Source organism: Megalops cyprinoides, chromosome 9, assembly GCF_013368585.1.
Source record: "Megalops cyprinoides isolate fMegCyp1 chromosome 9, fMegCyp1.pri, whole genome shotgun sequence".
Taxonomy (NCBI): domain Eukaryota; kingdom Metazoa; phylum Chordata; class Actinopteri; order Elopiformes; family Megalopidae; genus Megalops; species Megalops cyprinoides.
Genome location: NC_050591.1, coordinates 35111433 through 35137604, shown reverse-complemented (window position 1 = coordinate 35137604; position 26172 = coordinate 35111433). Strand labels below are relative to the sequence as shown.

The 26172-nt window shown below is 43.6% G+C and overlaps 3 protein-coding genes and 2 non-coding genes across 6 annotated transcripts; 1 reads left to right on the top strand and 4 right to left on the bottom strand.

Annotated features, from left to right (window-relative positions):
• Positions 1–618: 618 nt before the first annotated feature.
• zpr1 (ZPR1 zinc finger) lies at positions 619–9417 on the bottom strand. Its single transcript, XM_036536962.1, has 14 exons — positions 9010–9417; positions 8292–8453; positions 6934–7024; positions 6759–6829; positions 6580–6666; positions 6018–6140; positions 5128–5196; positions 4949–5015; positions 4612–4682; positions 4333–4422; positions 3535–3645; positions 3239–3328; positions 3013–3078; positions 619–1194 (listed from the first exon to the last, which is right to left on the bottom strand). The coding sequence occupies exons 1-14, from the start codon at positions 9130–9132 to the stop codon at positions 1063–1065; spliced, it is 1353 nt and encodes a 450-aa protein (XP_036392855.1). The 5' UTR covers positions 9133–9417; the 3' UTR covers positions 619–1062.
• A 1563-nt stretch (positions 9418–10980) lies between these two features.
• On the bottom strand, positions 10981–15937 carry LOC118782657 (heat shock cognate 71 kDa protein). 2 transcript variants are annotated; one of them, XM_036536068.1, is made up of 9 exons: positions 15867–15937; positions 14271–14480; positions 13725–13930; positions 13495–13647; positions 12623–13178; positions 12245–12447; positions 11824–12022; positions 11491–11723; positions 10981–11362 (listed from the first exon to the last, which is right to left on the bottom strand). In XM_036536068.1, the coding sequence occupies exons 2-9, from the start codon at positions 14473–14475 to the stop codon at positions 11165–11167; spliced, it is 1953 nt and encodes a 650-aa protein (XP_036391961.1). In that variant the 5' UTR covers positions 14476–14480; positions 15867–15937; the 3' UTR covers positions 10981–11164. The 2 variants fall into 2 exon arrangements, with proteins under 2 accessions (XP_036391961.1, XP_036391962.1); XM_036536069.1 differs by having other exon boundaries at positions 15855–15915.
• Positions 12108–12203, bottom strand: LOC118783882. The gene has a single exon (XR_005005208.1). It is a non-coding gene; the product is annotated as a small nucleolar RNA SNORD14 (small nucleolar RNA).
• LOC118783883 lies at positions 14007–14102 on the bottom strand. Its single transcript, XR_005005209.1, has one exon. It is a non-coding gene; the product is annotated as a small nucleolar RNA SNORD14 (small nucleolar RNA).
• A 1201-nt stretch (positions 15938–17138) lies between the features above and the next one.
• On the top strand, positions 17139–23215 carry LOC118782660 (heat shock cognate 71 kDa protein-like). Its single transcript, XM_036536091.1, has 9 exons — positions 17139–17235; positions 18869–19078; positions 19793–19998; positions 20293–20445; positions 20817–21372; positions 21561–21763; positions 21987–22185; positions 22286–22518; positions 22647–23215. Exons 2-9 carry the CDS (start codon positions 18874–18876, stop codon positions 22842–22844), a joined length of 1953 nt encoding a protein of 650 aa, XP_036391984.1. The 5' UTR covers positions 17139–17235; positions 18869–18873; the 3' UTR covers positions 22845–23215.
• Positions 23216–26172: the final 2957 nt, after the last annotated feature.

Genomic DNA, 26172 nt, shown 5'->3' with positions numbered 1-26172 from the left:
TGCGGTTTATCACTCCTGCGGGTTGACTACAACTCACTGCAAGGGCGAAGAGTTTATGATTTTCGACGCTGTTATTATCGCAGAAGGAGCTTTTACTGCACTGCACCGCAGATGCCCCTAACGAAGTCTAAAGACCGACTTTTTCTGCAGCGTGAATTAGCGGCACGTGTAAAAATGTCCTTTTATGTTTTGTCGTTTTGCACTTTTGTCACAATAAAACCATTTATGCAGACACATGGTCGAGAAATGTAGGTATCTACAGTGGATGTGCAAACCAGTACACACACCTATTGGAGTGTCCTGAAAAATGCATCTTGTACCACACCATCTCATCCCTCCCTCTTAGCAGTAACAGCTCTCCATACATGTTCAATAATTCTTAATTATTTAAATGAAGATGTAAGAATTCATTTATTCCACATTATACTGCCAGAAAGTATTTCACCTTAGTGGAGTCATTATAAGTTTACAGACAGCCAAACCTGGAAACACCATTCACAAAAATATTTCTGCAGATAACTTTCAGAAAACAAATTTTATTAAACATTTCTTTTACTTTAAACAAACCTGAAACAAAAATGGAAAATCATGATCGTTCTTCTTGAATGACACAACTTACTTTGCACAAATGCAAATATAGAGAAAATTATTCACAGCAGCTCACTTACTTATTTGAACTCTTAACTTATAACGGGTAGCATTCACACTGAGCACATGTACTGTGCATATTTTCCATAGCTGGTAACGCTTCATGTCTGGCTGATGAAATCAATGTCCCCTGTAAGAGCAAACCAAAAAAAAAAGTTCCATTCGCAAATAATTAGTGTGATACAAAATAAAAACTTATAGCTCTGCCAGCAACTGCATTACCTCTTTACATCCAAAGCCACTATTAACTGCAGCTGTAGTTATGAACACTATCCTTTTTTCTGAAGAATGTTGGGAACACGAATTTGTTGTTGTGCCTGTTTCTGCAATCTTTTAAAATTGATTATTTTTTCGGCGGTGTACATTGTCTTAGCTTTCCTCTCCTCCGTCTCTTCCACATCTTTCGTTCTTTGGCTACGAGCGCACGCTCTCGTCCTGATACCCCTCCGTTTTCATGTCATTCAGACCCAGGTCTTCGTTCTGCAGGAACGTCCGTTCGTACTTCTCCACCTTCATCTCTGGGTCTGGGTCTGGGGCATACACGTTCTGCAGAGAGGGAAGCCTCTTTGAGACAAACATTCTTCTGCATCCTCTCCTTTCCAACACTGCACAACTATTCACTAATGATATTTCACTAGTGCACACTACTTAGAGTGCCAAAGATACATGAAGTCTTATTTTTGAGGGAGTACTTCCCACCAAAAAAAATCTTAATAAAATGGACACCAATAATATTACAAATAGGGGTTTTCAGGGGCTTAGTGATTAGCCAATTAATCTTTAAAAGTTGCCTTTAAAGTTATAATAATTGGAATGAATTCTGTAAAATTTTTGCTGATTATTATTATTTCATGCAGAAGCTGTAATGTAACAACTTGTTAATTAACACCTCTGGTTTAATCTCCTTGCAAATACAAATCCATACTGGATCTCCGCCATAAAGCAATTCATTCATTTCGCCAAAGCTCTGCACTGCCATGAAAGGTGCAAACCTGCATCTTTGTCAGTGGCAGAGGGGATTAAACATTCACTAGTAGCTGAGGAGAGGGCAGCCACACAAAATCACTCACACATAATCTTTGCACATTGGACAATGGCTGTTTTCTAGCTATCTGGTCAAGAATTGCACTATACAGTTACCATTGTTATGCACAATGTACAACAATGACTGTTCTTCTATTGCACATTTCACACTGTAAAACAGTAATAACTTTACTCTTGTTTATTCTTGTTGCATATTTCATTATATACTATGTATATAATCATAGCACAATGGGCAATAACTTCTCTATTTATTATATGTTATATAATTACTGCACAATGCAATTGCACCTTTCTATTTGTTGTATTTTATGCCTCTATTTTATTCTATTTTATTCTATTGTTTTTGATGTGTGCTGGACGGTGCTGTTGTGACACTCAAATTTCCCTCGGGATTAATAAAGTATTTCTTAGTCCCTGAGCTGACACCTGCATATGCTGTGCTGCCCTGGGTGAAACCCCGCATCATCCAGCAGAATGTGGATGAACACGAGGTGAGGAGTTACATAAGAGAGACCTGCCCACTGCTGGAGAGCAGCCCGCTGGACTGAAGTCAATGGTGATCTCTTCAAAAGGTTAAAAGAAAACTGCTGAAACAATATCTGTCTTCCCAGAATACGTGTACCTGCACGACGGGTCATCTTGCAATCTGATAGAGGCTGTAAAATCTGGCAACCACCAGCGACGGTGAACATGTTCAGTGAAGTGGATAGATGGTTAAATATTAGCACTGATACCTAAGAAAATCAACGGAACTGCTCCCTTTGATGGTAAAACTTTGGCTGTGTTTGACCGACACTGAAATATTCATGTATCAGTTTCTGAAAGACATCAAAGCCTCAGAAGAAAGCAGACGCATGTTATAGAGCCAACCCCTGATGATTGCATGGATTTGGGACCGCTGTGACGCTCTGCATTTGCCTGGAGTATTGATATAACATTGTTAATAGTGAATTCAGATTGAACCAAATGCGCGCTATGCAATGAAACAGCATTCAGGTTATTCATTATTCATCTGTTTCACAGGACAATGCAGTTGACAACTGCGTAAAAATGCATTTTCCTACCTTTGTTACTTAGGTAAATATACAAAACACATAACATATTGACACAATGTACTGTGTAAATGTGCTACAGTAAAAGGCTGGGATGGATTTAGTTTATGCCTGAGGAGCAGTCACTGCCTTGCATCTGTGTTAATTATTTATATCGTTTCATTATAAAGTCATATTTGGGACAATGGGATTGATACCAGTTTAGAGGTAGGAAACATGTTTCGGTGGGTTGCTACTTTAACACTTGCTTTGTCTTGTAGTCTTTTACCTGTAGATAGCTGTTCCCCGCTGGGTCATCCAGAATGATGTGTACCTCCATTTCCCCAGCAATGATCTGAAATATTTATAGTTACAGTCAACACTGCAGTCAACATTACAGGAATGGAGCATCTTATTACTGACTTTAGTGGTCATCTGAATTCAGTGAATCTGCATTTTGTGAGTAAATGCTGTTTTTGGAAATAAAGGCCAATATTTTACTTGAAACCTCTCACCTGGTCAATCTTCTTGCCAAAGAGCTCTAGTTTCTCAGCTCGATCCGATGTGCCACTATCTCCACAAATGAAGGGGTTTTTTGAAACAACCTGACAAAAGCAAGCAAAAAAAAAGGCACTTCTAATTTCACTTCAGATTCAATGCATACCTTCAACATTAAGGAACAATCAAAGCATATAAACCACACTGAATACTCTATATATGTATAATGAAATTGCCTTCAGGGGATTAGCTTTAGTTACTTGGCTTTGCCACACCCTGGTTACTGACATGGTCAAGGTCTTTGGGCCCTCACCAGCTCTTTGATGTCTTTGAGGAGGCCCTCCAGCGTGGTGAACTTCCCGCCGAGAGCTGCCATGCCCAGCTCAAACTCCAGCTCAGGTATCAGGACACTGCACGTCTCTGACTGAACACCAGAGGGAGACCAGAGAGACTGCAGTGAGACCCGACCTAAACATTCATCCTCAACACATTTATGTACGTTAGGTAGTAACACTCAGCCTAAACATTAACCCTGAACACATTCTTTATGTTCAGTACGTCATGCAGTAAGACTCAGCCTGATCATTCATCCTGAGCACCACCATTATCCACGTCATTCTACTCCAGCCACATGTCCTCCTCGGCTCAGTGAGCCACCAATCAGATGTGCTGTGAAAGACCTACTGGACAGTGCTAATTTTCACCCATCAGCTGGTATGACTTTGACATTCCACTGGTAGCTGATGCATAGTGTGAAAGATTTGCCAAGTTCCTGGTCTCTTCATCTTGTACATCCTTCCCCCCCCCCAGGTTTATATTCATGCTAGGGTGCAAAACATCTGATAGCCATTTTTTCTCAGAGGTAATTTATCTGGAAATTATTTCTTGAAGATGAGATTTGTATAATTCAATTATATTATGAATTATAGGTTAAGAATAATTTCTACCTTTTAAAATATATTGTACTAAGAATTTTTTTCACATAACATCCCAAGTGTCTGGTTAACATTTTCTAATGCATAAAGAAGGGTTTTGAACTGTATCTGTCAGCAGGATACATTCATATGTCACAGAACAGTGGAAAAAAAGGCACTGTGGTAGAAGAGGTTACCTTCAGCAGGTCTCGAGTCATGTCTGAGAGGTCTGTGAGGTGGAGGGTTATTTTGGTTCCTAATGCTTCAGTGGCTCCCCCAGATTTCACCTACAAAGAAATATCAACATAATTTTATTGCAACACAATATCAGATTCTTTCACTGTGTACAGGCACTCAACTAAATCACCCAGCCCAGGCCAGTATCCCCAATGTTCAGAACAAAAAAAAGCAGAAAACAGTGATAATTAAAGTAATTTAAGTAATTAAAGTCATTAGAAAGAAGCAGTGATGGTCACCTCATTAGTCCGGTGTCCACAGCTGTCGCAGTTGGTTGCCATGATGATTACTTCTTTAAAGTGAGGTATTTCTGAGGAACTGTCAAGGAGAAAATATCTACACACATTCTAAACAGAGAATGATGAAGCAACGGTACCTAAAAAAAGTCAGCAATAAAGACCTGTTTTTACAAGAGGGCAGTGTTGCTGTGAAGCTCTTTCTTATATATAGATGAGCTTTTGCTTTATTCAACAGCATCTGCTCATACTACTCAGGTGATACACTATTCCTCTGAACAGAAGGTGAAGAAATTGATTCATGTGAATATAATGCAACATCCTCCCCCTGAAAGGATACGGACTAGCTTCATATTTGTGGAAGCTGGAGCATTGCATTCTGGGCAGTTGGTGTTAAACACCAGGACCTGAGGCAGAGAAAGGGCACACACAGTCACACACGATGAAACCTTTTCAAAATCAGACACACATAAACCACACAGTCTGTGGATGTACTGCAGCACATATTCATAACCTCACCTCATTCCTTAAAGTGTCAATGTCATTCCCTGGCTTTCCGCCTTCATCCTCTTCTATGTCCTCCTCTGCCTGGAAAAAAATTAAGAGTCATACATTCACATGTTTAGGGGACTTTGCTTTAGCACAGAGATACAACTGTAGTCTGGTCGCGTCCGTGTTGTCAGTCACTGTAAAATATTTAAATTAGACCGAACACACTGAAAGAACAGCTAAGGAGCAGCAGCAGGGGGGCCTGCATCTTGTAGATTGCTGGACGTGGGAATGAGAAGCGTGGTTTTTGTACGGAGAGCCCCTTGAGTGATTACAGTTTTAAAACGACTGCAGGCAAGCTGCAGCAGTGCTGAAGCAGGGCTGTGTGGAAGGGAGCCATCAGTCATCTCAGCGCCGCGGCTGTTCAGCGCTTTGTGTTTCTGACGGTCCTGAATAATTGCTTTTGATTAGGCCACTTAATATTTCAATGGATGCCTTGTGATGTCTGAAAGGACTGTTACATCAAAACAAGCAGCACACCATTATTGTCTTTATCGCAAGGACGTACATTTCCTGGAATTGCGTTTGCCTCATTGGCAGAGGCATAAAAAACACCTGAACGATTGTGTATGTGTGCATATTGTATTAAAGTGCATTCCATCCTGCATTCTCCAATAAAATATGTATCCTCTCCTATAGTATAAATTATGATTAAAATGAAGAATGTGCCATTTTTTCCACACCAAATTAAATATTAAAAATAAAGACCTTTGCAGATTACTGATCAGCAAAGCTGGAAACTGGTGGCAGTGAAATGCAAAGTGAATTAGCACCAATCTCTTCCCTGTTACTGTTCCCTGTGTGCAGCGCGGGAGGAAGGCTTCAGGAGTTCTGCCACCCGGGGGCCCCAGCTCTCTCACCTTTATCCCCAGCTGGACATCCTGCTGGGGGGTCCTCTTATAGTGCGACACGATGAGCGCCTCATCTTTCTGCGGGGCGTGTGGATTCTCCACAAAACTGTTCCCAGATGGGTCGTCAATTATCTACGGGGGGGTGGGGGGAAACAGTGCACAATCAACAATATGAACCGGTTAAAAGTGAGATTTCAAGTATAAGAAATAAGACACAGTACACCAAAGGCAGTGGAAATTATTACATTACATTGTCATTGCTTGGAAGCCTTCTTGTCCAGGACAACTTACACTGCTTACAGTTATCCTTTCACAGAGATGGTTGCTCAATACGGCAATATGGAAGTCCTTTGCTCAGGGGTACACTGGCAATGCCCTCCTTTACAATCAAACCAGCAACTTATGGGTTCTGAACCATGACTCTTACCACAACACCTCACTCCTGCCCAGTTAAGCTGTTACGCTTTTATTTAAGCATTTTACGTCTGTAACTGCCCTGCAGCACTGCAATCGAATGTGTTTGGGGAAACACTTCCTGAGAGCTCCCACCAGCTTCCTCTGGCACACTAACCAAGGTAAATTCACTCTCCACGTCCTTCAGCTTCTTCAACTTCTCAATGAATTCCTCAATTTTTTCAGCGACCTCAGGGGCAGTTGCCTGTGTGGAGACATAAAAACATACATGCTTAATTGACCAGTTTACTGATCATTATCAATGATAACTGACTAGTTTGTTGCGAGGCTCAGTACCTTCCGCAGGGGCTGGTCCTGCTCGAGTCCAGCTGCAGCCCGGTCTAACAGGCCCTCAATAGTGGAGAGAGCTGCCCGGGGAGAAACAGCAGTCAGACTGACTGGCTCATGCACCCTGCAGAACCTTCAAACTGCACAGCAGCAACAGCAGGACGAAATGCCCCGGGCTACTTACACCCTTTCTGTGTGTAGGCGGGAATTTCAAAGTCCAGCTCCGGGATTCTGGTGGTCGCACTGTCTGCCTTCACCACCTCTCGGTTCAGGTCCTGGACAGCGAGAGGAGATGCACTTTATGCTTCTTTTCCCCGTCAGTGATTATATTCACAGTTGGCTTAGCTTTTCAGGTTGTTGAAAATCATGCTTTTGCCTTCTTTAAACAGATAGTTCAAGCCTCCCCCACTCTCACATTATTCAAACATTAAAGACCCTTCCATCCTCAAAATAAGCTGCATCGTTAATATACCAAACCTCTTCTGCATTTTCTGATCTTGCTTGAGACTGCGTAAACATCATTACATTTGAAGAAATCTGAACACCCACACCTTCCCCACGATTTTGTTCAGTCACTTCTCCAGGATATTGTACTTGGGATGGCAAACAGTCTTTTTTGTTACTTAAAATCTGAATGTAGAGTTGTTAAAAAAATAAATAAAAATAAATAAAAAATAAAAACTACGCCCCTGACCCAGAGGTTTCAGTTTGGCTCCTTTTGTATGTCTGCACCAAAGGGGTGTAGTGCCTAAAATTAACCAGTAGAGGTCAGGGAAGGCACTGCCTGCACTCTGACGGCAGAAAGCATCCAAAGGTATACCATAAAAAGCGATGCATCCTTCCTCCATTTCAGTTCTGAAATTGTTAAATTGAGATTTAAATATTGTCTTGCTGGTAGACTGGAACTCTTTTCCTACAAGCAGTTCCTGCAAGACATTTACACGTTGCCCCTAATTTTACTATGCCCAGGCAAGGTTTACGGTTCTCCCGGAGCAGAGGCCCAGAATGTTGTTAGTTTGTATACAGCTGTGGTACTACGTTGAGAAACTGGTCCTGTAGGCTTTGACCAGCATTCCTTCTTTAGGCAATCTACTGAAAACTGCCTTTGGACTCTGGAGAAAGTTATCGAAGCAAGCGACCAGGCAAACGTTCACCAAATTACAAGGATCGCAGCCCAATTTCATAGTCTGGTTCTGCATGTCTCACAAGACACGTCATGATACAGGCACTGTCACCGGCACGCAGCAAAGATGATACCCGGCAGCGCTGGTACGGCGCACTGGTGACACCAAGACACGAGACTCTGCTCGTCAAAAATCCTGAACACTAAATAAGATGCTTTAGGTTCTGTTCCTAAATCAGGTTACCAGTCTTCGCCCAATCGCAACATCAACAAAGATGCCATTTTCCATGCAAAGGAATCGAGCCCTGCCCCACGGTCACTACAGTATCTGTACAGTAACTGCAGTATTTGTGCAGGCTTGACTTGAATGTTTCCAGAAACTGCGCGTCCTCACACGCCCCCCTTAAAAAAAACCTTACCTCCTTTGATCGGACGCGGAGCGTGTACGTCACTCCCTGGTCCTGGATGCGGCCAGCTGATTGAATTTCGGTGTTGGACCAGTTGCAATGGGCACATGTGAACGAACTGATGATTATCTCTTTGAAGAAGGGAATTTTCGTCAGCAACAGACGAGTGCTTCCCTGCGAAGCAAAAACAGACTCCACAATAACTGTCCTGTCTGTCATACCTCAGTTACAGTCGTTACCTGCCGTTCATTCATTATTTCTCTATGTTTAATGTTGACCATATTTACTCTTTGCAAAAGAGCAAGCGAGTTAACATTGCATACATTGCGTATGGCTAGCAGGCAAACAGAATAGCTACATCACTATTCAGTTCCATGTTTCGAGATTAAATCGAAGCCTTTTTGGACGACAACTCACACTGACTCGCTAGTTAACTAAGGCAAGTAATCAATACAAGAACTACACATGGAATACGATAGCCAGCGCAACTAGCTTTCTAGCTAAATGGCTAGCTCCACCATACATGCTGCCAACGTTACTAACTGGTAGTTGATTAGCTAGCTAGCTAGCTAGCTAGCTTGTTTGTCAAACACAAATTAAAGTATTCACTCACAGCACATCAATCTACCTACCCAGCAAGCTAATCAGATGCGTACAAACTAACTAAATGCAAATATGAACCAACGCTGGCTTCACAGCTGACAGGCAAGTTACTGTGAAGGCAACTCACATTTTCGTAGCAGTTCATACACAAACTCTCGATAACAGTGGGTTGCACATCATCGTCGTCCGCGCTTATCTCTTTAAAAACGGCTTTTCCACCTCGCACATCTTCCTGCTCTATCACCGACATTATTTACCAAATCAGACAGTTAGCAAATCTATGTGTAACCTATTCAGGATATTTGCCCCAACGCCACGCCAACTCTGCACCGCTCCTTCCACTAGTTTCTAGACGGTTCCGTGTTCCTCCACGTTGTCTCTTTTCACCCGGAAACTAAACGTCAGCTTTCTCCGCCTCATCCGTGAAGTAGTTTCTTCACGGGCATCCGTTTTAAAGAAAAGCAGACGCTGCGCAGATCCACTAATATTTATTTTATATGGACGGATCAACGATATAATCGGTTTCCACTCTGTACCCATACAGAGGGCCCCTATTCCCTTCGCTTTGAACGCGCACTCAATATTAGTTATACGTAGCGCTCATTCGGTTTGCTTTGTATGCGCACTCAGTTACATTCGATCAGATGTATCACGTGGTTTCTAGAGAGCCCACAAACCCCCCAATAAGATCAACCGATCATATTTACGAGATACCACTCCCTGACATGAAGCAATTCTCGGGTACCAACATCGAACAGAAGTATTGCTATACCTGAAACTAATACGATATAGGTAGCTCTGATGTAAGTCCAGCTCTGTGCAATTTAAAACTGGCCGAAGCGCAGAGTCACCATGCGGCTCAGAATGTGCTCCCCCAATTGGGTACTGTGTGATGATAAATACACACTGCAGGATGGCTATTTTTATCATTTGGATGAATGACTATTAAACCTTTCTGAGCGTCATTTGTTAAAGTTGTCATGGATTTTCAAATGTCATTCCTAGGGCAAACTCAGTCTCGTTACGTCAGAACTCATGGCAGTCTGGCATTCTGGATTTAACACAGCAAGCAAATTAGGATTTGCGTCTTTGTGATGAATTGAGCTGTTGACAGCCTGACACAAACATAGTATTGATCAAGGCAGAAGAAGTTTCCTGGTGAAATTGATTATTTGGAATTATAGCTGAGAAAGGGTGGGGCTAGACAAGACACACAACTACTGCCAAAATGGGAAAAAGTCCTTTCCTAGCCACAACAAATATTGTAGCGTCTGTTTGCATCTTTAGGTTTTTGCATGCCATTTGTATTGGTTAGTGCAGCACCATTTTTCATGACTTCTGCTATTCGGTTACCAACACCCCCTCCTTCTGTATTATGGGTCATATACCTTTGTTGTATGCACTATATCTTACATTGTTTACAGCATCTGCCAAACCAGTTAGAGTACATGGGACTAAATGATGGCGTTGCATTTATATAGTCAGTCACTGATGTAGAAATTTACACCCTTTTATTGGGAAACCCTTTTAAACACTTCAGCCATGTGGTCTTAAACTTAAAAGGTGACCCCTTTTCATTATTTAAATGCCCATTTTGACAATCCTTTTCTGCAAACCTGCAGCAGAGCAAGGACCACTCACTCAAGGAAGTGAACAGAACCACTTGATACAGGATATTTGCTGAAGTGCACCAATATACCTGCAAAAGTAGATTTTAAAAGGGATGCAATTGGTTTTATCAAATCAGTCATGAGAGAAGTAATGCTCTCCTCACCTGGGGAGCTTACACAAGCAGTCTGCATTACTACCAACAAAAGTGTAATGCTTCAGTCAACGGTTTATTTCTCCCCAGAATGTAGCACTGGTCAGTTACTGTGCTGGTTGTTGGTGAACGATAAACCTCTCACTTCTAGTCCTTTTTGTGTAATGTGGTCTAGGAATCTACAGTAGCAAACACATACACAAAATGTCTTGTTTTACTTTCTCTTACAGAACTCATTACTGTCATCCATTTGCAGTGCAATACCTGAAGTTTAATTTCTCATTTGCGTCATATTGAAGAGTCATTGCAAATTCACCAAGAAAAGGAAACATGAAGCACAGCAGACAGCATATTTTTTTTATTCAAGGAGGCTCAAAACTTGGCTTTAGCTAGCAACACCACAGACTGTTGTACACACATTCAAGTATTCAACAAACAGGTGCAGGAATGATCTAACAGCCAGCCCTGGCACAACAGCTTGAGCCCCTGGGGTTCCATTTCTTAAGGTCACGTGACATGTTTAATCCACTTCCTCAATGGTTGGTCCCGAGGAGGCACCACCTGAGGGGGCACCTCCAGCCCCCGGGAAGCCGCCAGGCATGCCACCTGGCATTCCCCCTGGCATCCCACCGGCGCTCTGGTACAGCTTGGTGATGATGGGGTTGCACACCTTCTCCAGCTCCTTCTGCTGGTGCTCAAACTCGTCCTTCTCGGCGGTCTGCAGAAGGCAAGACAATTTGTCAAACCAAGAATTCACACTTACGATGCATTTACCAGACAGACGATCCTTCAAAAAGCCACAAAACCTGAGGAAAAGAAACAAAGTGGCAAAGCCGATATCCTTACCTGGTTCTTGTCCAGCCAGCTGATGACCTCGTTGCATTTGTCCAGGATCTTCTGCTTGTCCTCATCGCTGATCTTCCCCTGCAGCTTCTCATCCTCCACAGTGGATTTCATGTTGAAGGCGTACGACTCCAGGCTGTTCTTAGAGGAGATCTTGTCACGCTGCTGATCGTCTTCTGCCTTGTACTTCTCTGCCTCCTGCACCATGCGCTCAATATCCTCCTTGCTGAGACGACCTGAGTCATGGTCAGAAACATGTCAGAAATTCACACATGCTCAGACACTGCCTGATAACAGCTTCCACCCCCATCTCCACATGCTGGTTCTAAACTGTACCTTTGTCATTTGTGATGGTGATCTTGTTCTCTTTGCCGGTGCTCTTGTCAACAGCTGAGACATTAAGGATGCCGTTGGCATCAATGTCAAAGGTGACTTCGATCTGGGGAACGCCGCGAGGAGCAGGGGGGATGCCAGTCAGCTCAAACTTGCCCAGCAAGTTGTTGTCCTTGGTCATTGCTCTCTCGCCTTCATAAACCTGTCATAAGAATTATCTGTTAGAACAGCTGATTAAAAAAAAAAAAAAACCCGGCACACAAATTTTAAATTCAATGATCAAATTCTCGCTCAGACATCCAAGGAAGGTACTTGGGCCATCTCTGGTCTTTCAACCTCTGGTGGAAACTACGAATGGCAAGGAATCAACTTCATCACAGCGAGCATTTAGGAGCCCAAGTGCCAGTCTTCCATTTGTCCTCACCTGGATGAGCACACCAGGCTGGTTGTCGGAGTAGGTGGTGAAGGTCTGCGTCTGTTTGGTTGGAATGGTTGTGTTGCGTTTGATCAGGGCGGTCATGACCCCACCAGCTGTCTCAATGCCCAGTGACAGAGGAGTAACGTCCAGCAGCAGCAGGTCCTGAACGTTCTCGGACTTGTCTCCAGACAGGATGGCGGCCTGAACAGCTGCAAAGAGAAACATAAGTTACACATCTTGAACATTTACACTACCTTTACCTCGCTCTGATATCCAAGCAAGACACTTGGACCCTCAATGATCCTTCACCCTCTAACTGAAACAAATAGCTAGATTAGGTAATTAAGGTTTATTCAAGCAGCAGATGTCTGATATGACCATTACCTGCTCCATAGGCCACAGCCTCATCAGGGTTGATGCTCTTGTTGAGCTCCTTTCCATTGAAGAAGTCCTGCAGCAGCTTCTGGATCTTGGGGATACGGGTGGAGCCACCCACCAGGACGATGTCGTGGATCTGGGCCTTGTCCAGCTTGGCGTCGCGGAGAGACTTCTCCACTGGGTCCAGGGTGCCGCGGAACAGATCGGCGTTCAGCTCCTCGAAACGAGCCCTGGTGATGGAGGTGTAGAAATCGATGCCCTCGTACAGGGAGTCGATTTCAATACTGGCCTGGGTGCTGGAAGACAGGGTGCGCTTGGCCCGTTCACAGGCAGTGCGGAGACGGCGAACAGCTCTCTTGTTGTCACTGATGTCCTTCTTGTGCTTGCGTTTGAATTCGGTGATGAAGTGGTTGACCATGCGGTTGTCGAAGTCTTCGCCACCAAGATGGGTGTCACCAGCAGTGGACTTCACCTCAAAGATTCCATCCTCAATGGTCAGGATGGAGACATCGAAAGTGCCACCACCAAGATCGAAGATGAGGACATTTCTTTCTGCGCCAACCTGGAGAAACAGAATGGAATTTACATGCACAGAATATTCAGAGGAACTTGTACGACATCCAAGCTACTTCAGCCTCCTTTGATCTGCGTGTTAACAGACGACTGGGAGGGGGGAACAAACTACACTGCAAAAACGTACTAGTCTAACAAAGCACTACAGACATAGCCTTCACATTTTATAAATCCATTTAGCCAGATATTAAGAGATCACGTGCAATTCCATACAGAGAATACAATTTAATGAAACCAATGCGTTTTGTTGGTTAGATATGCAAAGCTGAGCGACAGTCAAACGCCATGCACAGTCGAGGCATTACCTTCTTGTCCAAGCCATAAGCAATAGCAGCAGCTGTTGGCTCATTGATGATACGCAGAACATTGAGTCCAGAGATGGTTCCGGCATCTTTTGTGGCTTGCCTCTGGGAGTCATTGAAGTAAGCTGGCACAGTGACAACAGCATTGGATACAGTCTGAAAGGAGAAGAAATGTGTAAACAAAAATGTAGAAATGAACATTGATCTGAATCTCAGTGCTTATTCCCACTTACTTTTCCAAGGTAGGCTTCAGCGATTTCCTTCATCTTAACCAAAACCATAGATGAGACCTCCTCAGGGTAGAAGGACTTGGTCTCGCCCTTGTATTCAACTTCCACTTTGGGGCGTCCACCATCATTGATCACGTTGAATGGCCAATGCTTCATGTCAGAGTGAACCACAGGGTCATCAAATCTTCTGCCAATCAATCGCTTGGCATCTGTCAAAACATCCAATGAATTTTACATGAAGTGTGTTCTGAAACTTAGTCCATCTGGCCCCACAAACTAACACGCTCACTCAGACATCCAAGGAAGGTACTTGGGCCATCTTTGGTCTTTCAACCTCTGGTGGAAACTACGAATGGCAAGGAATCAACTTCATCACAGTGAGCAACGGTAACATCTAACATTTATAATGCAAAACGATTGCAGTTGGAAATTACATTTTCTGGCGATTACTTTGTAATGCAAACCAAACCAATACGCTCTAGTTTAATGTACAATTACTGTTTAACAGCCCCCAACTGCCCATTTTCTAACTGCTATCCAACTACTTACCGAACACTGTGTTAGTGGGGTTCATGGCCACTTGATTCTTCGCTGCATCCCCGATCAACCTCTCGGTATCGGTGAACGCAACATAACTTGGAGTGGTCCTGTTGCCTTGGTCGTTGGCAATGATCTCAACTTTGCCATGCTGGAACACTCCAACGCAGGAGTAGGTGGTCCCGAGATCGATGCCGACTGCGGTGCCCTTAGACATGGTTTCTGCATCAGGGCAAGAACACATTTCATTAACCACAACAGCAATGACTAAGACACAACAGAAATGTACAATTCAAAATGTCACAAAAATATCTGCACCATTACAGTAAACTATTCAATCTTACAATAAAGATTGCATTCAGAGGAGAGAAATGACCAAGCATAACAAATTTCACTATTCAGCATTGAGGCTCCTGTTCCTAGTGCGGTAGTCAACCGTGATAAAGAATGCCTTTTGACATGAACATTTTGACCCTGGATACAGAAACGCTCAAACATGCCAAAAAGTCAAAATCAAGAGAAAAGCATTCTAAATGATGAGCCAATTAATGTGTAACTTGCATGGCCTCCAAGGTCAAAAAACCAAGCTTTACGCAAGCTCACTTACAGGCACGCCAATTACTCATCTCCACATGTGCCTACACTTGCACCACGTGCTGACTAATACGCTACTAATATTTAAAAGAAATCGAAAATAAACCCTCAAACTAACGTACAATAAATCTACATTAACTTGTTACAAAATGTTATTTGTATGTTGAAACATTAAGTGGAAAAAAAAATGAGCTCTCAAAAAGTCTCAAGCTCAATCTGTTCACATGCGCATGCAAATTGGTGTTAAGACTTAATGGTCAAAACTAAACGCAAAACAATCGAAGTCATTTACCCGAAGGCGGCCGGCCGTAATCCAACAGGCCCCTAAGGTTATACGTTAAAGCAAGTCGTTTCACTTTTAATTGTTCAGTTACAACGCAATTATTCGCCCCCTTTGCAACTACAGATGAATAAATGGGTTACTTTATGCGTGACGAAAATCTGTAAAGTTAGGTAGCTAAGCGCTCCAAGTCTTCATGGCGAAGCAGGCTGGCAAAAGCTTCTAGAACATACCACGAGCGACCGAGCACGTGCTATAGCCTTCTGCTAACGGCTAAGTTAGTTTGGTGGCTAGCTAATGGGCTAGCTCAAAGCGCAACCATTTCTTTAAGTAGACAATCTTAGCCAGTTAAGAAAACCTATTCTCAAAATAAAGCACTGATATGCGTTTAATACACCGATCGCTTTAACTTCTCGCTCGAACATAATTCAAACTTAAGCCATTGAAAAGGTAGCTCACAAATCCCACCTAACTGGCTAACAACAGGCAACTTAGTTTACATGGAAAGTTCCAGATAATTCAGCCATAACGGGTGGAGCTAGTTGGCTAGACTCCAACGTTAGCGATCTTATGTTAACTTGTGTTAGCCACATGTTAGGTGAAGTCTAAAAAAAAAAAAACCTCGCAATGAGAGCATAAATGGGTTCAATAACCTGGCGTTCTTCCTAGAATGGATATATCGTGCTCCACATTGAATTACGCCAGATAACGCTGATACTAACTTTTGAACTTACTTATTTGATGTGGAGTGCTGTTCTCAGAAAGCTGCTCGCTGTCGCCGGTCCGCGCACTGAGAAAGAAAGGAAGTCGGAAGTGTTCTTAAGTAGCCAACGTCTTTTCGCGAACCCACCAATCACAGGAGCCTGCGAAACCGGAAGGTCTTGATACGTCACCTTAAATTGTTCCGTTACGCAATGTGGACCAGATGACAATGAAATGTATAAGCTTATTGGGAATGCTTAGCAACTAGAAGCATGCCGGTGTAGGCTTGTAGGGCGACGCTTTCATTCCTGTACCTCTTTGTTGGCTGGCTTCCCTGTGCCACCAACCACTGCAGTTGGCCCTCCATCTTTCAGAACATGGAAATGTGTCGCTTGTCATCGTTCCACTTCACTTGCTTCCGATTGATTTTCCCATCAAATCCCTTGTGACAGCCTACCCGAGCACAAGCCGCAGCTCTCTCAACTGCAGAATTCCACACCATTTTCTGCACGCATTTTCTGAACGTATCCAGTGTGACCAAAACTTGGGGACGTCTTATGTCTAGCACCCATTTATCAGATCAATCAAATAAAAAAAAAAACTTGGCGTTGTATAGACTGGCTTTTGTTAGGCCCTATATATCACTGCAGTATGACGCAAGGCAACGTTGTGTATGATGTTGTGAACAGTTTGTTGCTCCGCCTATAATCCTGGCTCTGATAGTTTTTAAGATCTACGCCTGTATGTCGTGGGTGCATTGCTCTTGCGGATCACATTAGACTCTTGTAGTAACATGTTGTCACAACTGTATTCCGGACATTTTACACAATTAAGCATTCTCTCAAATTAAAGTGCGTTGAAGCTCTGTAATGTCCGACGCGAACAGGTACTAACCAGCGATGATAATCTGTCATTTATCTGACAGCACGTGCCAGACCTTATCTCAGATACGCAAATGCCTGCTCGAAAGCGGTTTAGCTCTGGAGCAACAACAAAGGGTAGGATTAACACCGCTGAACTGCGTGTTAAAGTGAGTTAGCTAAACTATTGTGTGTTGCAATGGGCATTTTTCACAATACATGTCAACACTTGAACGCACCGTATTTCCTTCAGGACCGCACGCCCTTACTCGATGGAAAGTTCTACATTAAAGGTCCATTTAATAATTTAGTGGCACAGAGCTGAGTTTCTATTGGTTTCTCGTGGTTCTCCAAGGGTTTCTATTGGTTCTCGTCGAAACAGTTCCGTAGCGTGTGATTGGGCGGCTGGCGGTGTGTTCCAGAGTGTTCCAGGCTAGCCGGGTCGTTTATTAATTGCAGGGTGCTCGTCCAGGAGACAGTAAAGGAGGACAACGTGAAGTGAATTCACACCTGTCGTGAAGCTTCACCTCATCCAACGCAGGTCAGTATCTAAAAGTGGCTATCCCGCCCAATATGGAGAGAGAGACTTTAGCTCGCTAGCCTACGTTAGTTGGCTTACCTTAGTGGCCAGAGAAGGATACTATTGCATTCTGAAGAGTGTTCAGTAATGCCCAAGGTTTTTTTGCCGCATAGATAGCTTGCAGGTAAACTATTCAGCAAAGATAAACTCAACAACTGCTGTCACTTGGCTTGCGTTTGTTCATATTCTGTGGTTATAGATAAGCGTTTTATTTTGCAAGTCTTTTTTGCCCTGCAAATTTGTCAACTCCTGGGTTGTGACATTTTTCACTTGGTCAGTTGGGTTTCTCAGAATGGCAGTCCAGGTAATTAGTGTAAGTGATACCTCTCGGTTGCTAGCTAGCTAAGTATATGAAGTAACACGTTATTTCATTAGCTGCATTCTGCATTGATTCTCGCTAGCCTCCATCCGTGTAGTGGTGCACAGACAAAGTACGTGCATTTATAAATCCAACAAAATAAATGCATTTGTAGATATCAATGGTTATTGTAATGTTGATTGTAATGTGTGTTTGTTATTTCAGTAACGTGCATGTATCGAAATGGTGTAGGTAGCTACCCTTGTCATGGTAATTAGCTGAGACAGCTGAGATGAACGGATTATACCACGGTAACCTCGTAATGAGCGCATCATTATACAAAGAAATGTACAGCTAAATCTTGTAACCGGTCAGACTGAGAACTGTCGTGAATATCATTTCCATCGGTAGATATCAGCATTACTGCTAATAGTGTTGGCCAGCTGACTTCAGCCAGACTGTTTCACGTTGGAAATAACCTGGTTTGCTATTGCTGCGTTATTTAACATTAAATCAGTGCGTGTTCTAGCAAATTCTCAGCCGCTGAACCGGGAGACACCAGCGCAGAAACGCTCCACCCTCCACCCTGCGGTAGCTAAGCTAAGCTATGTTAGCCATCCATCCAATCCGGTAACGGGTGGCTAACGTTTGCTAGCCGGGTTAGCCAGCTAACTGGGTCGCTAACACTGATCGCTACCATTCAGCTGTCGGAATAGCCGTTTGTCAGCCAGCTGCAGCAATCCATTACATCATATTACATAACATTACATTATCATCATCTTATCCAGAGCGACGTGGATACAGTGGGTGACAATTTTATCCATTAATAGCTGGGTATTAAGTGAGGTAATTATGGGGTAATTACCCTGTACAAGGTTACAAGCCCGGTAGTTTTGATCTTAATGTGACAGGTCGTTCTGCGTTAGCCCACACTCCGAATAGCAAGTTTGTAAACAGGTTGAATTTTCACATGCTGACATAAAAACGTGAAATTATCTCGCCGGTCAAATAGCTGAAAACCCCCCAACATATGTCTGAGAACATTCGATGGTTTTTTTACCATTTGCTACCAATAGGCTAGCGAGCTAACGTCAGTGGGGACTACTGTCATTCCCCATCTCGCCCACCCTAGCTATCTCATGAATGCAGAACAGACTGTTCTTTTGGTGTGCTGCCTGGGTGTTTTTTGGTCACCAGCCAGTCATCGAAGTATAGATTTTTGAATTGACTCTCTGTCCACTCATTGTCGCGAGGTTTTTTGATTTTATTTATTCATTTTTTTAATGAATATTTCAGAAAACATGTCAAAGGGACCAGCTGTCGGCATCGATCTCGGGACCACCTACTCCTGCGTTGGAGTGTTCCAGCATGGCAAAGTCGAGATCATTGCCAACGACCAAGGCAACCGGACTACACCCAGTTACGTTGCGTTCACCGATACCGAGAGGTTGATCGGGGATGCGGCGAAGAATCAGGTGGCCATGAACCCCACTAACACAGTGTTCGGTAAGTAGTTGGATAGCGGTCATGGAAGACCTCATTCTGTGGCCCTAGGGACATCCCTGCTGATGTATCTGATATTTGATTAAGTTTGTGCCTGTAACGTTCGAGCAGTCAAATAACCTTCAGTACTGCATTAGAGCTGGGTGCCTTTTGTATAAATAATGACTTGCTGACGGGCGATCTGATTTCACGATCACTTTCAGGAATGTAAATGAGGTATTTGGCAGCATGTTACTGTATCGTGCATCGTTACTGATCTGATTCAGCGGAGTTACACAGGTTCTCATCTAAAGTTTGTGTGTGTGCGTGTGCTAGTTTCAACTCAGTCAAATGTGTAATAGTCCCCAGTCAAGTCTTGGTGACACTTGATTTCGCAATATCTGATGAGAATATTGTCGGTGCTCAGTCTGCTTGTTAAGCGTGACTGAGCACTTGATTTCGCAATATCTGATGAGAATGTTGTCGGTGCTCAGTCTGCTTGTTAAGCGTGACTGAGCACTTGATTTTGCAATATCTGATGAGAATGTTGTCGGTGCTCAGTCTGCTTGTTAAGCGTGACTGAGCGCTTGATTTCGCAATATGTGATGAGAATATTGTCGGTGCTCAGTCACGCTTCACAAGCAGTATTCCAGTCCCACCCAGTGTTTATGAAATTGTCTCATGTTGCTTGGCCTTGCTGTTGATAAATAAGCGCATTGCCGCTGTCACCCCTCGCAGATGCCAAGAGGCTGATTGGTCGCAGGTTTGATGATGGAGTCGTTCAGTCCGACATGAAGCACTGGCCGTTCACAGTCATCAATGATTCCAGCCGTCCAAAAGTCCAGGTGGAGTACAAAGGCGAGACAAAGACCTTCTACCCAGAAGAAATTTCCTCAATGGTCCTGGTGAAAATGAAGGAAATTGCTGAGGCCTACCTTGGAAAGGTGAGCATCATCATAAGTTAAACCTTAGGCTGGAAAAAAAAATTGTGCGTTTGTCATGCAAAATATAAAATATCAATTGTAAACGTGCCTAAAATGTAAATGTTATTAAACAAAAACCCTGAATGCATTTGTTATTTTATAATGTGTAATTTTGTTTTTACACTGGATTTGAAAGTCTGGTACACTTTGCTGAGCTTGAAACTTTTATGCTCAGTTGCTCATTTACTGTGACATGGCAAAATGGTTAAAGTGCCTTAATCGGACAAGTGATTAATTGAGGTTTTTCTATTGCAGACTGTTACGAACGCTGTAATTACGGTTCCTGCCTACTTCAACGACTCTCAGCGCCAGGCCACAAAGGATGCTGGGACCATCTCTGGACTTAATGTTCTGCGTATCATCAATGAGCCCACAGCTGCTGCTATTGCTTATGGCTTGGACAAGAAGGTAATGCCTCAGCTATACATGACATTTGACTTCCAGCACACAAGTTGACACATTTTATTTTAATATAATGGGTAATCCCTTGCCTTAAATGCACATTTTAGCTTTCTTGTTGCCAAAATATGGTTAAATAGAGTGACATAAATGTGCATGGAGGTTTTAGAAAATCCTTCATTTGTTAAGGAAAATAGTGAAGTGTATGTTTGCAGTGCAGAAGATGATTCTTAAATAGCCTGGCAGGTTCACCCAGAGATTAAAGGATCAAGAAAAAAGGCTGAAGTAGCTTGGAGATGAGATGTTTATCAGAATGTAGTGTGTGTTTGTATTATATTCATTCCAGCTGGAAAATAACGTTGACACATGTCATTTTCCAGGTTGGCTCAGAAAGAAACGTCCTCATCTTCGATCTTGGTGGTGGCACTTTCGATGTCTCCATCCTGACCATTGAGGATGGAATCTTTGAGGTGAAGTCCACTGCTGGTGACACCCATCTCGGTGGCGAAGACTTCGACAACCGCATGGTCAACCACTTCATCGGTGAATTCAAGCGCAAGTACAAGAAGGACATCAGTGACAACAAGAGAGCTGTTCGCCGTCTCCGCACTGCCTGTGAACGGGCCAAGCGCACCCTGTCTTCCAGCACCCAGGCCAGTATTGAAATCGACTCCCTGTACGAGGGCATCGATTTCTACACCTCCATCACCAGGGCTCGTTTCGAGGAGCTGAACGCCGATCTGTTCCGCGGCACCCTGGACCCAGTGGAGAAGTCTCTCCGCGACGCCAAGCTGGACAAGGCCCAGATCCACGACATCGTCCTGGTGGGCGGCTCCACCCGTATCCCCAAGATCCAGAAGCTGCTGCAGGACTTCTTCAATGGAAAGGAGCTCAACAAAAGCATCAACCCTGATGAGGCTGTGGCCTATGGAGCAGGTAATGGTCATACTAACATCTGCTTGTAGTGCAAACTTAAGTAATTCTTGAAGGTTATTGTACAGTCATGTGCTATTTCATTTAGAGGTTGAGGGATCATTGAGGGTCCAGGTGTCTTCCTTGGATATCAGAGCGAGTTCAAGGTAGTGTAAATGTTCAAGATGTGTAACTTATGTTTCTCTTTGCAGCTGTTCAGGCCGCCATCCTGTCTGGAGACAAGTCCGAGAACGTACAGGACCTGCTGCTGCTGGACGTTACTCCTCTGTCACTGGGCATTGAGACAGCTGGTGGGGTCATGACCGTCCTAATCAAACGCAACACAACCATTCCAACCAAACAGACGCAGACCTTCACCACCTACTCCGACAACCAGCCTGGGGTGCTCATCCAGGTGAGGATAAAAAAGAGGGCCAAAATACCTTCCTTGAATGTCTGAGTTAGAATTAGATTTTTGGTAGTTCTGATGACTCTTTAGTCTAAATTAATTTGTTTTTAAAATGCAGCACTGAATTCCAGTTTTAAAGGCTTACAGTAGACTACTTATATATTTTGATGGTTTAAATTCAGGCTTTGTATTTTTTCTGAATTGCTCTAACTCATAATGCTTACTGCAGGTTTATGAGGGTGAGAGAGCAATGACCAAGGACAACAACTTGCTGGGCAAGTTTGAGCTGACTGGCATCCCCCCTGCTCCTCGTGGCGTTCCCCAGATCGAAGTCACCTTTGACATTGATGCCAATGGCATTATGAACGTCTCAGCTGTTGACAAGAGCACCGGCAAAGAGAACAAGATCACCATCACAAATGACAAAGGTACAGTTTAGAACCAGCATGTGGAGATGGGGGTGGAAGCTGTTATCAGGCAGTGTCTGAGCATGTGTGAATTTCTGACTTGTTTCTGACCATGACTCAGGTCGTCTCAGCAAGGAGGATATTGAGCGCATGGTGCAGGAGGCAGAGAAATACAAGGCAGAAGACGATCAGCAGCGTGACAAGGTCTCCTCTAAGAACAGCCTGGAGTCGTACGCCTTCAACATGAAATCCACTGTGGAGGATGAGAAGCTGCAGGGGAAGATCAGCGATGAGGACAAGCAGAAGATCCTGGACAAATGCAACGAGGTCATCAGCTGGCTGGACAAGAACCAGGTAAGGATATCGGCTTTGCCACTTTGTTTCTTTTCCTCAGGTTTTGTGGCTTTTTGAAGGATCATCTGTCTGGTAAATGCATCGCAAGTGTGAATTCTTGGTTTGACAAATTGTCTTGCCTTCTGCAGACCGCCGAGAAGGACGAGTTTGAGCACCAGCAGAAGGAGCTGGAGAAGGTGTGCAACCCCATCATCACCAAGCTGTACCAGAGCGCCGGTGGGATGCCAGGGGGAATGCCAGACGGCATGCCTGGCGGCTTCCCGGGGGCGGGGTCTGCGCCTGGAGGAGGCGGGTCCTCTGGACCAACCATTGAGGAAGTGGATTAGTGGGTGGAGCCACTGCATGGTCCAATATTTATATACAGGGATCAATGTTATGTAAAGAAAGGTTTACCCCCTCTGTGGCATGTTGTGATAAGTTATACTTTCCAAGAACCTCAGTCACTCAGTTACTGGAAACCGTCCCTGAATTTAAATGTTTAGTTTGTACTTGCTACAATAAATGTGCCACAGAGTGTAAATTAAAAGGGAGTAATGAGAATAATAAAAACATTGACTAGTTGTTTGCTACACCACTGTAATAAGCTGTCTTTTTTTCATAAGTCGTATTTATGTAAATTTGGCCAATCTGTGGCATTTGCACTTGCAACGTTAATGCTTGAAAGTTATAAAAATAAAGCATATATGGTAAACTATCACCCCTTTGATCTAAGTCATTTCATTTTCATTGTATTAAAGCTTTCTGAAAAAGGAATATGGTGTCCACGAAAGTAGAACTTTTACATTCTTATAAATTGACAGTTGTAAAAGGCACATAAATATTACTGTAGCGAAGGGTCAGAGTAGTCACCCCCACCCAGCCTCGAACCTGGGTCTACAGGGTACCAACCATGCAACTTTGACCGCGACACCACTCCATCACACTGCCCTCCCTTTTGGGAAGCGTGCCCATGCGCTTCACGCACCAAGGCATCCCTCGCGCATCCCCCCGTCCCAGGGTGCCCCACTCACTGGTGCTTCACCCATGTCTGGGGTCCCTCACACTGGGGTCAACCTAACCTGGGGATCCCTCATACGGCTCACACACTGGCCACGCCTCCAATGGCGTCGCGGCAAGCCATCCCACCGCTGACACCATTTGTAGCGAAGGGCGAGAGCAGTCACCCCACCCGGCCTCGAACCCGGGTCTACGGGGTAACAACCATCCCACTTCTAACACCATTTGTAGCGAAGGGCGAGAGCAGTCACCCCACCCGGCCTTGAGCCTGGCTCTTTGGCGTCGCGGTCAAAGTGGCAGGTTCAAGGCCAGGTGGGGTGACTGCTCTCGCCCTTCGCTACAATTACAGTTGAATATTAGGGAGTTGAAGCATTTATTGGAGCATTATCAGAGGGTCTTAGTATGATTCTGGGGGCACACTGTCAGCTGCTGACTGATACAGCAGCTTTTAAATTAATTTGAACAGTGGTGCGTATTTAAAATGTGTTGACTCTTACAGTGCAACAAACATTTGTGTGAAAGAAATATTGGATGTGCATTTGAACTAATTCATGTTGAATAGATTATCCTCTTTATTTCACGCATGGGCTCTCAGAATTCATATGAGGTTTAAATAACCATTCTGTTACAAGTGTTACAACTTGTAGATGTAGGCTGTTTTCACACTTGGTCTGTTTTGCTGGTCCGAACTCGGGTGCGATTATTCCCGCCTCCCCCTGCCCCCGCTGGTCTCCGTTCACATTACATTTTTTGGTTGTGAACCCTGGTCCGTTTACCTCATCAACACGTAAGGAACGTGCAGCTATTATTTACCAATATTGCTAGGCAACGACGCAAAAGGGAGGTTTACTTCCTGGTTTTAGATCAGATAGCTTTCACACCAAATGCAAACCGCACTGGAGTTCAGCTGAACCGTACCCCAGACCCCCGTTTTCTGGAGGACTCGGGCACAGTCCCCGGTGCACACCCGAGTTTAGAAAACATTGTTCACATCAACAAAAAGAACCAAACTAACAGCTCAAGTGGACTCGGGTCCGCACCAAAAGCTCTAGTGCGAAAGCACCCTCATTTGCTTGCACTAATCATGTCATTGGTCTTGATAGTCAGCAGATGGCGCTAATGGGACCTAAAAGATTGCAATATAACCGAGAAGAGCAAAGTAAACATTTTTCTTGGTTTTTTCAGTCTCTGTAACATGATGTGTGTCTTGAATTCTTGTCGCCCCTCAAAGTCATGTCTGAACTGTCCCACTGCCAAGTTTGTGTGTGCAGATGGAAACCAGAAAAGAAAAAAATCAAACGCATCCAGAGGACTTGGTGTTTGTGGCTTGACAGCACAACATGAGCTCACCAATGATTGCACTGTAGTGTAATCACTACTTGTTATGTGCTGTAAATATGTAAGTCTGCTTAACTAACTATATATATATATATATATATATATATATATATATATATATATATATATATATATATATATAGATAGTTAAGAGGCTACTCTTAACATGAGTTCAAATGTCATAGTTTGTGGATTTGATGGATAGTGACAGGTGCAGATTAGTGGTGGATCTATTTAAGCAATAGGCACTTCACTCAAAATACCATATTTGGCTATCTCCAATTAGCATGTCTGTCTTCAGGGAATCTCATGTAAATGGCAATGACACTTGAGCTAATGTCATGCAGAGAAACAGGTGATTCATGCACATGGATAGCATCTTGCACATGGACCCCAACATCTGTTGTCCCTCTTCTCAATGGCTGTGTAGGCATTACTGTGGTAAGGTACAGTATGTTTTATAAATAAAAGTGTGTGTACGTGTGTGTGTCTATATATGTGTGTATATGTGTATATATATATATAGTGTGCGTGTGTACGCATTTGTGTGTGTGAGGCATGCATGTATTCAAATGACAGGTGCCATGCAGTGGTGTTCTGCTACAGGGTTTCTCCAGCCTAATGACCGACGTTTCTGGATTTCAGGGCGATTTCAGCTGTTTGTACTGCAGCTGACTTTTTTATACACATGTTCATACAGTGACACAAGCGTGTTGAGACAAGCTGAAGATCTTAAATCCTCCTTCTGAGTTCTGTTGGACTTCCACCTGAAAGCACACACATTAGACACTGCGCTATTTCAGTACATTTTGCAGATATACCTTCCCCTTCACTAACGATCCATCCACCCATGCACACGATGAGAGTGGAATGCTGCCCATCTGCTCAGCAATAAAAACAGGTTCTGAGGATAATTTCACATTTCAAAGCTAGTGATTACCTAAAAACCGATGGGAGAAAAACAGCAGCATGCTCAGATCCGCCACACTCAAACGTGTACATCCGTGACATCCGTGAAGGATGGCGTGTATAATGGAAGTGTACTCACCATGGACCTCACCCAGATGTATTTTCAATCTAATTGAAGTGATTACAGACTCATGCTTTTATTTCGATTTGTAGAAGAGCATTATTCTAGGACAAGGCTTCCTACCAGGTCTACATCGTAAAAAATACATTGGCCTCACATTTCAGAATAGTGCAAAAAAGATGCAGTTTCTGATTTTTTTTTTTCAATGGGTACAGAAAGAATGCAGTAGGTAGCAATTTAAATAAAGTAATTAATCCATGTCTAAGGCATATTCCTAGATCATGTGGACT